Source organism: Trichosurus vulpecula, chromosome 7, assembly GCF_011100635.1.
Source record: "Trichosurus vulpecula isolate mTriVul1 chromosome 7, mTriVul1.pri, whole genome shotgun sequence".
Taxonomy (NCBI): Eukaryota; Metazoa; Chordata; class Mammalia; order Diprotodontia; family Phalangeridae; genus Trichosurus; species Trichosurus vulpecula.
Window position 1 is genome coordinate 10,117,903 of NC_050579.1, and position 12,058 is coordinate 10,129,960.

Here is a 12,058-nt window from a genome sequence, read left to right on the forward strand (position 1 = left end):
GTACAAGGTGGGGAGGCAGGAGAATTTGGCTCATGCTGCCCAAAAAGTGTGGCAAAAGAATCCTGTTTGTCTGGACAGAGTGTCTGACAGCTGAGAAGGATAGGGTGGCTACAGGTGGTTGGGGGGCCTTCAATGACAAGCAAATGAAGTTGGATTGAACTCAGCAGGTGCTAGGGAATCACTGTGGATTTTGGGTAGGAGTGAGAGGTCAGAGCTGTGTATAAGAAAGGTCATTCTGCACATACTTGGTGATGGTGCTGGAACTGAATGGAGTAAGCTAAATTGTGTTTAGGGTTTTTTTTAATGACCATCTATCTCAAACCAGTCACTTGGCTGGTCATAGCCCTAACTAGTCAGAGGATATGAGACTTTGCCTCATATGTTTGAGATTTGGGTGGGGAATGTGGGTTCCTTCACCAATATGTGTCCCCGTGGGAATTGTAGGAGAAGGTGGGGAGGAAGGGAGAACCTAGTAACTGGTAAAGGAGGTGGTCAGAGGAGATCATCCCCCAAAGTAAAAGAAAGACAATGTCCTCAATTTTCTTGTTAGCTGAGAGAAAAAGAGAGTTGAGAGGAGGTAGTAGTATGGTAGTAGTATGAAGGGAGAATTGTAGGAGGCAGGAAGAGCAGAGGAGGCTGTTAATACTAAGCCAGGTGGGTAGAGATGAGTTGGGCAGCTGGGAGGGGCAGCAGGGATAGAGAGGAGAGGGAGGATCTGGGAGATGTTTCAGAAATGAAATCCCAAGTAGCTGACTACAGAGTGCTAAGGAAGGTGAGGGAAGGAGAAGGGGCAAAGATTACAAATGGAAGGGTGGGTGGTGAAGGGTGGAGCTGCAGATAGATAATGGGAGGGCAGGATGGGGGGGGCAATGATGGAGCAAGTTTTTGATGTGCCTTGGGTGGCAGTTGGAGCTCAGAAGAGAAGATGGCTGGACTAAAGACTTGAGAGTCAGCAGTATAGAGTTGGTAGGTGACACCATAGATGAGAAGGAGAAGGCCAAGTGAGAGAGAATCCCAGAGCACCATGGGCTGCTTCCTCCCCATTGCTACAGCTACCAGCTAGCTCAGGCCCCTCTCTGGTCAGGCCTGGCTCCCTACATTGGCCTCTACCCCCTCTCCCTTCCAACCCATCCTGCCTCCTGTCCAGGCTTTCTTCCATCCTGGCACTCCATCTGTGTTTGGGTTTGTTCATTGGCTGCTTGGTGATGGCTAGCTCCCCAGCTTTGTCCTGGGGCTCCATTTTTACCTGACCCCTTCCAACTCTCTGCTTGGCCTTAGGGTGTAGACCTAGTAGAAGAGCAGAAGAAATACACCAAGTTTCAGCTCTATACAAGGGGGTGGGAGGTACTGGGAAATGCTCTGGACTGGAGGTCAGGACACCTGTATCCCTGTTCCTTATCAGCCACTTAGCTTCTCACATCCTGAGATGCTTCTGTGTTGGACCCTGCCACACGTGTTATCTTTGGACTCGAGGTGCCAGATGTTCAGTAATGGCTTTTCCTTCTCTGATGTTAAAAGAATCTGAAAGCTTTCTAACTGTGAGATCTGTCCATTAGTGGGATGGGCTACCTCACAATGAGGTGAGCTTCCATTTCTGGAAGTCTTAAGCAGCGTCTGGATGATAGAGTTGATGGGAAGAAATTGTGGATATGGTAGGAGATTTTTTGTTGTTGTGGTTGTTGTTCAGGTGGGGACTGGACTAGAAGAAAACCTAGAAACTCCAGAACAATCCAATCCAACCCAACCCAACCCATTCCAATTCACATTCTCAAGCCATTATGGGCCAGCCACCGTGGAGATATGACAAAAATAAATTCTCCTTCTTAGGCAGTAGACTGTGCTTTCCTTAGGTGTGGGGACACAGAGGTACAAAGTAAATGCACATAGTCTGGGGAATGGAACAAGGTGGGAACCAGCCTCTAGGGAGGTCTGGGTGCCGAACTTGAAGCAATCACCCGTCTCTGCTTCTATCATTTCCCGCCAGGCTGCCAGCGCTGGTTTAGCTCCAAGACCGCTTTCAGAGCAGCTCCTGGAAGGCGGCATGGAAGGATGTCTACCCCTGAAAGTCCTTCTCCTCCCTCCTCCCACCCACTTAAGACAGGCTTGTTGAATGGCTAATTGGTGGGCAGTCAGGGTAGCAGGGCAGGACGGCTTTCCCAAAGTCACTCCCAGTAGCACCGTCCTGATTCTTACCACTTAAGTCACCTTGGGGAAGTCACTTAACTTTTCCAGGCTGCTTCCTCATGTGTACCATGAAGGGGTCTGAGGGCTCTCCCAGACCTAGACCTGTGTCTATGTGGGGGACCCTCCTACCCGGGAATGTGCTGCTTCCCCTTCCTGGAATATAAGCTTCTGGAGGGCAGGCTTTCTTTCCCTTCTGTCAGGGCATCCTCAGTATGGTGCCTGGCTCAAAGCTGGTGCTTAATGAACCATATCACATCATATGAACTTTCTGAAGGGAGATGTGTCTGCGGCCACTGGACTCCATCCTAGGAACATTCAGAAGTAGATCTGGAGGATACCCTAGAAGTCATGGGGTCACCTCCCCCATTTTACAGAGGAGAAAAGGGAAGCCCTGGGATTCTGGGGGACTTGCTCACAATCATCAGCTGCTGAGTGTTCCAGGCAGGATTGGATGCTGAGTTCACGAATGAAAGCCCCTGGGGTGTTCCTGGGTTCCTGAGTGGGGGCCTTCACTTACTGTGGCTGGGGCCAGAGGCAGGAGGGTCAGCCCCCTCCTTCAGGGGGCTCCCTGTAGCTCTTTGGGGTTGGAATGGGGAGCCCCCAGGGCTGCCCTCTGGCAGCCTCAGCTCCAGGTCCTTGCTCTGGACCCAAGGAGGTTGGTCCCTAAGTAGAGCCCTCGTGGTGAACTTTGCAGCCCCAGACAGCCCCATCACTGTCCCCAGAGGTCAGTTGACAAGTCCCTCTGGGACACACTGAAGTAGCCAGAGCGTAGTTTAGGGTGTGGCAAAGAACTCCAGCTAGAAGCATTACCCTTCCATGTGGGATGATTGGACAAGTTGTGGTCAAAGACCTTAATGGGGTGTCAAATGAGGAAGCCTGGAAAGACTTGTTCTGAATGATTCAGAGTGAAGTGAGGCCGGGTTGGGAGGGTTAGGAACCCTATCCCTAAATGCAAGTTTTGTGAGACCTCGAATTATGAAAAGGGCCACAAGCATTGAGTAAGGCCATACTGTATGCCCTGTGCTGGGGTTACAGATGAGGAAAGAGTGTCCCTGCCCTCAAGGAGCTTCTGCTTGCCCCAAGTGGGGGACGACCGTGGCAGAATGGGTTATCTGTGTCCAGATGGGGCGCAACTGCCCACTTTTTTGTTTTACTGTGCTTACTTGTTACAGGGGCAGGGTCTCTTGGGAGAGGCTTTGGGAGGGACAGTGATGGTGGAATGTCAAGGAACATGGATCCACTGGGTTAGAGAAGCCTCCTAAGGGCTCAGGGCAGGGAGGTGGGGTGGGCCTCAAGGGGGAAAGGAATGGGCTGGTCTCAGCCTGGAGTGTTTTGTTGCAAGTAGTCCCTGCCCAGCATCACAGACATAGAGACTGTTAGAGCTGGAAGGGAGGGCAGAAACTACTGAGTCCTGCCCTTTAATTCACACAGGACAGAACTGAAGCCTGTAGGGGGACAGGACTTGCCCCAACTCACACAGCTGGAACTCAGAAGCACAGCATTTGGAATGGATGGGACCCTAGTGGCCCTCTTGTGTAGCCTCTTGATTTGACAGGTGAGCAAATTGAGGCCCAATGTAATGGATGCTTGCCCCTCTGTCTCCCGACCATCCACTCCAGCAAATGTCGGTCACCCCCTTCATAGACTGTTGATTGAAAGAGAGCTCCTGCCTGCATTTCCCCCTTTCTGATGAGACAAGGAGGTTGTAAGGTTGGGAACTCCCCTGGCTGGGGACCCTATACCTCCCCCATAATCATGGGTTTTTTTTTTTTTTAACACCAGAGGAAGAGGCAAGTATCTGAACATTGATCGTAGGAGTGGTTTAATCAGTCATTATGAATACTTACAAACAGGGGCAATCTTTGGTTTGGGGGAGGCCAGACAGTTTAGTGGACTCCCTCCCGCAAGACCCCCAAAATCTCCCTGATAAGTAAAGAAAACAAAGTTAGGAGGAGCTAGAGAGCACAGCCCCCTGATCGGTGGAGATTTTTGGTTTTCTGCTTCGTAATGAGCCTGGGCGTTAAGCCAATGTTATGCCCAAACATAAGTTTCTATATTGATCATGTCCTGGTCACATGTATGGCACAATATTCTTAAATAGGCTTTCAATAGGTCATATAGTATGTTAAATTTTAACTCAGTGTCTAAGTTATGATTTAGTATCTAAGTTACGATTTGTGAACAGGTTGCCATAAAGCCCAAAGCCCAAAGGGCTTCCGCCTTTCACAGAGTTTAAGTTTTTATGGCTTTTTGCTTATTTACTGTATTTTAGGGCTTTTCCCCAATTTGAACCCAACAGAAGTCTCTGTGTAAAGGTCCTCCCCAGGCCTGCCTGCTCTGCTCCACAGCTTGGCCTCTCCACTTGACCCTCCATTTGTGAGCATTCTGAGAGTGTGTCTTCTCTCCTCAGGTGGTATACGGCCTCCTCTCGGGTCCACTGGGGGCCTGCCCATGGAGTGAGTCACTTCTTATCAGAGGCCCTATGTCTTGGACGGGTGTGGGTATTGACGTTCCTGATACAAGCCTCTCCTGGCGTCAGAGAGGAATAATTCAGGGGCTGGTTGTCCTGTTTCACCTTTTCTAAGGGTATATGGCCTAGGCATCTACCTTCTGTAAACAGATTATGTCTGGGTCCTCTTTTCTGAGGCTTCTGATTGGCTGGGATAAGCTGCCTCTGAAGGCCAGCCCTGGCATTTAAGGGGAAGCCAGTGTGTGAGCAGGAAGGTTCTTGGTCCTGCCTCTGCTCTCATCACTTTGTGGAAGAGACGTAGGTATTTCTTGATCTAATTTGTATTATTGGGTGAAAGTTGTGGGGAGTGGGGGCTGCTATCTGTAGGAGTGGAGGGAGGATCTAGAGAATGGCAAGGTCTTTAAAGCACTGACACAGTATTGGTGCACGGCGGGGGGGTCATCTTCATGACTGCCTCCCCTTCCCCCCCTGGGCCTCAGTCTCCCTTTTCCAAATATTGGGGTTTGGGCTGAGTAATTTCCAAGCCCCTGAGCTTGGCTCAGTCCAACAAGGCCAAGATTACTGCCGTCCTGCTCCAGGCACAGCCCCATGCCTGGCACTGAGGCTCAGCCAAAGACACACAAGTTGGGTCTCCGATGGTTTGTCTGTCTCTGGCAGGTTTCTGCAGTGGCGTAGACAGGGGCAGAAGAGGTGGGTAGCCCTTTCTGCTGTTATCTTGGCTCTCTGTGACAGCAGCACCATCTGAAAAGAACACTTGGCCTGGCCTGTGGGTAACTCCCACTTGAAAAATCCCAGGATGGGCTGGGCACTGGAGACCACAGCACAGGAGGATCAGGGAAGGGCATTGGGGTGTATACTTGGAGAAGTGAAGGCTGCCTTCCAGGATGTGAAGGGCTATCACATGGAGGAGGGATTAGCCCCTAGAGGCAACAACCAGGGGCAATGGTGGGACATTCAAAGAAGGTCGACTTAGGCCAGATGGTAAGAACAGCCTGTTAACAAAGAATGGTGCCAAAGGGGAGTGGGCTTCCTCAGAAGGTAATAAGTTCCCCATCACTGGATGTATTCAGACAGAGGTGGGATGCTAGGATGTCAGGGAGGAGGTTGATGTATGACTTGTACCAGGTGGCCTGTGAGATCCTTTTCAAGGTGAAATCCTGTTAATCAGGGGTTTGTAGAGGTCTAATCTTTTTCCTAGGGAAGAGAGACCTGGTGGTTTTGTGAACTCTGAGAAAGGCTATTTTCTGTGAAAGTGGAACCCTTCCTTTCTGACTCAGTTTGTCAGAGAGGGGAGTCTGGGGTCTCCAAGCATGGGCCAGTGATGCCCAGCTCTAACAGGTCCCATCAAGGTAAGAGGGTTTAGAACTAGGCCCAAAGCTAGATAGTGCTCAGCTTGGCCCACGACCAATCTCACTGAGATTTGGGGGACTTGTGGTCAGAGGGCTGGCTCCCCAGGGAGAGACGGTTCCCCGTAGCTGAGGAAGATGACTGTCTGCCAAGGCAGAGAGGGTGTGGGGTCTGCATTTGTGGACAGAGGACCCCGCAGCGAGACAGTGGGTGCACTAGGAGGCACAGCCAGGCCCTGGTCGAATTCCTTTTCTCCATCCAGTAGAATGAACTTCAATTTCTCAGCTTAAAGGACTTTAAAGGGGGACATTTGGAGGCCATGACATCCATACCCCATTTCACAAATGGGGAAACTTTGGCCCAGAGAGTGGGATTGAGTTGCTCAGGGACACACAGCTAGTGAGCACCTGAGACGAGATTCAAACCCAGGCCTTCCTGATTGCAAGGCCCGTATGCTAGCCACTGCCCCATACTGCCCCTCGGCTCCTTCCAACGTGAGGGACATTCATGGAGCTCCCTTGCTTTGGGGAAGGGGCTCCCCCAGCTTCAGTAAAAACATCCTGGGAGTCCTGGTGCTGGGGGAATGGGGAGATGAGGGCTCCTTGCTTTGAGCTGGAAGATAAACAACTGGCATCATCAATGCCTGAAGTCCCTGAGCCAAACGCTTGGAGTCTGGACCAGTGTGGACTCCCTGAGCACCAGGGTCAGCTCAGCATTCCCAGTTCTTCCTGACTCTTGGCTGGAGATCAGCTGGAGGAGGGGCTGGCACCTCAGCCCTCTCCTCTCTCTGCCTGGTGGCTGTGGTGAGGGTGACCTTTGGCTTGAGCCAGTCCATAACCTGCCTCTTCCTCATGTCCCCTCCCACTACAAAAGGTCCCAAACTTGCTGTCAACTTGACTGTCCTGAGGCTGCAGGATCCTTGCTAAAGTGATCTATGCCAGAGGTGGAAGGCCCCCATTAAACTTCCACACTGTGGCACTTTTATCTGTGGGCCTGGGCAATCCATTCCCCACCTTGGGCCTCCTTTTTCCTTAACTTCAAAATGGGAATAACGGTAGTGATACATAACATTTATATAGCGCTATATAGTTTTCAAAGTGATTTACATCCGTTATCTCATTTGGTGAAATGATGTAATAATTGAGATGATCGTGATACGCTGATAGTACAGGGCCTAGTCATTTGATCAATAGTTAATCAGAACACAGAACCAGTCCTTCTGGTTGGCTTGACTGAATGACTCATCATGCAGGCTGTCTCCATCTTGTCTACGAGGAAAGCAGGAGACACTCAATCAAACACTTTGCTAAACTCAGGTCAGTTCTGTGTCCAGCATTTCACCCATCTCTCAGGAACCTGGTTGGAAAAGGGACCTGAGTTCTCTTGGTGTGGCCTGTTTGTGATGAAGCCACACAGGTCTGTGGGATCTCTGCTGCCTTTTCTGCGGCTCACTGACCATTCCTTTAATAATGTGTTCTGGGATTTTTCTGGGAGTCAAGGTTGAGTTTGCTGCCTGAGAGTGTGCAGAAAACCATTCTCTTCCCACTTTGGACCATCTTGCCCTTCTACAGCCCTGTAGGACATTGGCCTCAACATTCATCCCTGCCAGCTCTTTCAGTGTGGGAGGGTGTGGCTTACCCAGGCTGGGTGTGCCCAGCTGCTTATTTCCCTGCTTATCTCGGCCCAAGCCTTTATTCTGTGCTTTCCAGTCCAAAGTTCACCTTTCTTGGCAGAGAAAGGGCAGCTGCTCCCTCACTGTTAATGCATCGTGAGCTGGAAGGGGTTGTAGGCCCTGATTTGTCAGATTGGTCCCATGGTCAAGGGCAGGCAGACTTGAAGGTGGGTAGAGGAGATATTCAGAGAGGTGGCCAGGGTAAGGATGAGTGTCAGGAAGGCCCTGGGTCCCTGGGGTCAGCAGTTCCCGGAGAGAGGTGGGATGAGGGCCACAACTTTGCCATCTTCAGAGTTTGCCCCTGGGGGCCCAGGCAGCAAGGTGGAATTCACAGGAATTTCCTGAGGTGATTTGTCCTAGCTGGGCCAGGACCAGGTTGGGTGCCATCTGTGGTTCCATCAGCGTGGGTGTGCCCTCCATCAGCACAGATTGTAGTCCTTCTGTGCCTCAATAGATGATCCTTTCCCTTTCCTAATCCCCTTCCCTGCATTTTGTACCTATGTGTGTACACTGTCTCTCCATCATTGCCTTCATATCCCCATGGCCTTGAACAAGACTTGACACACAGTAGGCACTTAAATGCCTGTCACCTGTTATGGCCAAAATGGTTCTGGTACTGAGCTTTTCCAAACTCAGGCGGACTAGTCCACAGATGTAGACCATGGCTGGCCAGTACTTGGAGCTTTTCAGCTTGGTAAGAGCTCCTTAAGCCTGTACACACTGGCATGATCCTCAAGCATCAACCAAAAAGCAAGGATTTAGTAAGCACCTACTACACGCCAAGCCCTGTGTTGGGTGGTGGAGATACAAATGAGAAACAGTTCTTGCTCTCATGGGATCCATTCTGTCAGAGGAAATGTCACATCCACATAGAAATAAATACTTCCCAGGGTAGGGCAGAAATAGGTTTCAAAGTCCACAATGGGGGATGTCAGGACTTTCCAAGGAGGGTGAGTTCAGCTTCATCTTCCCTGCCCCCTGACCTGTGGCCAGTGCTGCTCTTCAGCATGTGCCTGGAGGCTTGGTCCAGTCCTTACAAACACTCCCATGGTCCACCTTGAGTACAGGTAACCTGGAGCCTCTTCTCAGATCCACTTCCTCCATGTGGCTATTCACACTCCTCCAAGCACTGAAGATTCCACCTTCCTATCTCCATTCTATTTGTGATTTTCATCCTATTTCTATCCTCTTCTGCTTCTCAAGCCATGGCTGGGGTCTTAGATCGAGCTTCCTTGGACAGCAGTCCATGAGCCAAGCTGCAGCAGAGACCAAGGACCTTCTATTGCCAGATGTCTGAGGACTGCTGACCAGGCTCTGTTGAGGTAGAACAGCAAGCCCCAGAGTAGGGGGTTATCTTACTATTTTCAGATAAGAAAATGAGACTGACATAAGCCATGACTGAAGTCTAGATCTTGAGGATGGTGTGTGAAACACATTTGGACAGAAAAGGGAGCAGACACCTCAGAGATACGAGGGTGGGTATTGTGGTCCTACCAGACAGGAGCCCTGCCAGCACAGTCTAGGTTAGCACTCATACTCTAAGCATCTCAGGGAGCTGACACAATGAATTACACAGAGGTGTTAGGAAGCATTGGTGGTGCCATCTGCTGGTTCATCCAGTTCCTGACCTAAGGTGAATGGGCAAGTGCAGCTGACTTACTGATGGAGCCAACCTGGAAAGAGTTCTGTCTCTTAGGGCCCTTATTACCAAGTGCTGCTGCTTCTGTAAGTTTCCAGGGAATTGGAAAAATTGCAGAACCCAGAGCAAACCTGCCTAACTGGGTGCATTTTCAATAATACTACCAGTATGGAGGCCTCCGTTTCTTCTTCTGTATTATGGGAATGATAATTGACCCAGTGATGGAGTTGCCAACAACAGACAGAGCACACTGTGTTCTTTCCTTCTTTATTGTGACACACATTAGTCTATCTCCTTTATTTAAGTTGTCATCCATGGTCATGGAAGACTTGTCCTGAACATTTTCAAGTGATAAACATTAGAAAACACTGGTTATAAAGATCAGATTAGATGTATTCTCAAGAGGCTACTGAGAGAGGGGCCTTTGAAAGACATGTTTTTCTTTCTAATGTGCATAAGACATTATTCAACTGGGGGCAAGTCAGAGGGAGATGATGAGAATTTCACATCCTAATAACTGTGATGTCCTTCTGTATTTCAGACAGCCAAAGGAGGGGCAGAAATGTGGATTCACAATCCAGGTATGGCTTCAAATATCTACTTCCTCTTCTCTGTGCAAGGGCCATAAAGTTCATATAGGGATGTAGTAATCATTGAAAGTTGGCAAATTCAGGGGGATCACCAATGTTTTTGGGGTACCATGAGGAAGGCCATCCATGAGCTGGTAAGGAATTTTTAAAAATATTTTCCACCAAATAACAGATTATGAGGTACTCTAGTGCAGAATGGTGGTTAGACAGTGGCCTTGGAGTCCAGGAGAACTGAGTTCAATTTGCCTCTCTGACACATCTTGGGAAAGTCCTGTGATTTCCCATTTCCCCAGGTAACTCTGTAAAGCAGAGGCTTTTGTATGTGTCTTAGACCCACCGTGGGTAGTCTGGGGAAGCCTATGGACCCTTTTCAGAATTTTAAACTGTTAACTAGATCTCAGAGGTTAGTGAAAATAAAGGCAGAGCTGTATTCCCACCCAGGTTCACAAGTCCCTTCCATGAATCCCCAGGTGAAGAACACCTGCTCTCCAGCTCCTAGCTGTCAAATGAGCAGATCTACGTTGGGAGAGGGAGTTTCCTCACTGGGAGTTCTGTACTCCACTGAAAGGACACGCCCAGTCCCAAACAGATGGATGTTGATGCGTGGATGACTCTTCAACATTTAGAAAGTAACTTTCCAGTGTTGATCTAGGATCTGGCTTTTCAGAGTCAGCACCGCCATGTTATTAAATTTCCAGGACTTGTGATTTCTTGAGGGTAGGGGAAAAGGGAGTCTTCCCTCTCTCCATCCATGCAGATCCCAGTCCTCCCAGACTTTAGAGCTTTACAGCCACAAGGGATCTTGGAGGTCATCTAGCCCAACCCCCCTCATTTTACATATGGAGAAACCGAGGCCCAGGAGGCTGTTTTGCCCAGGGTCACAGAGGTAGTAAGTGGCAAGGTCAATCAGACAATAAACATTTAATAAGAGCCTACTATGTGCCAGGCACTGTGCTAAGTGCTGGGGATACAAAGATAGCTAAAAGGCACCTCCTAACCTCAAGGAGCTTACTGTCTAAATGGAAACAAAAGGCAAACAGCTATGTAGAAACAACCAATGTATGGGATAAGTTGGAGGAATCCCACAGAGGGAAGGCCATAGCGTTAAGGGGAATCAGGAAAGGCTTTTTGTAGAAGATCTTAGCTGGGGAAGCCAGGCTTTGGAATCGGGGTCTTTTCTAAATGCTCTTCTCTTCCTGTTGTGATAAACTGCCTTCCACCTATAGGCTTCCACAGTGCTCTTCCACTCGGTCATCTGTGGTTTGTGGTTGGTTTGGCTTCCAACCACTTGGTGCAGGAACTTTAGATCTTTGGCCTCGTGTCGAGGTCTCCAAGGTCCAGCTTGGGTCCATTTGCCAATAAGTAAACAGATGATGTGACTTACTTTCTAACACTTAGCTAATAAATGGTGGTCAGGACTCGAACCCAGATCTTCTGACTCCATAACCATCGCTCTTTTCCTTAGGCTGTGTCACTTCTACAGGAAAGAATGCTTTTCTGAAGGCCTTTGTGGATGGGTGATGAACTCATTCCTCAAACCTCATTTTTATTTTAGTTTTTTAAAACCGTCATTTATTAAGGGAACAATGTAGTACAGCTCTAGATTCAGAACATCTGGCTCCCCATCCTGCTTCTGACAACTTGGTCCCTGGTTGACCTAAGAAAGTCCCTTCTCCTGCCTGGGCCTCAGTTTTCTCATCCGTCAAACAGGGAGTTTGCATGCACTAGGTGATCCAGCTCCTACTCTAGGGTATTAGCTGTCTTCCAGGTACATCATCCTGTTGTGGTCGGGAAGAACATTATAATTCTTGGAATGGGCACATGCACCTTTGGCAGATATAAGCCAGGTGTAGAGAGGGAGGCCAAGGAAGGATTCCCCAGAGGCTTCCAAATACTTCCCTCAGTGCCCTGAGGCATGGCAGCCTGCTGTGGCGGTCTCTGCTGTGAAGCAAGGGCCTTGGTGAATTTATTTAGGTGGGAAGAGAAGGAAATTGTAAACTATCTTACCAGTGATCTTCTTTTTAAAAATAGGAGGGCCATCCCCGGGGCCAGGTGGGCACCCCCATCATGGCCACCACCCTCATGGCCACCACTGTCATGGACACCACCCTCACGGCCACCACCCTCATGGCCACCACCCTCACGGCCACCACCAT

General features: G+C 49.6%; 1 protein-coding gene across 1 annotated transcript in view; it reads right to left on the reverse strand.

Moving 5' to 3' along the window:
• LOC118856516 (collagen alpha-2(VI) chain-like) overlaps positions 1-12,058 on the reverse strand; it is a 115,150-nt gene extending 103,092 nt beyond the window's left edge. Inside the window, 3 exon segments of the mRNA XM_036766832.1 lie at positions 1,128-1,287; positions 2,702-2,825; positions 11,963-12,058. Of these exon segments, the coding sequence (XP_036622727.1) occupies positions 1,128-1,287; positions 2,702-2,825; positions 11,963-12,058 (380 nt within the window).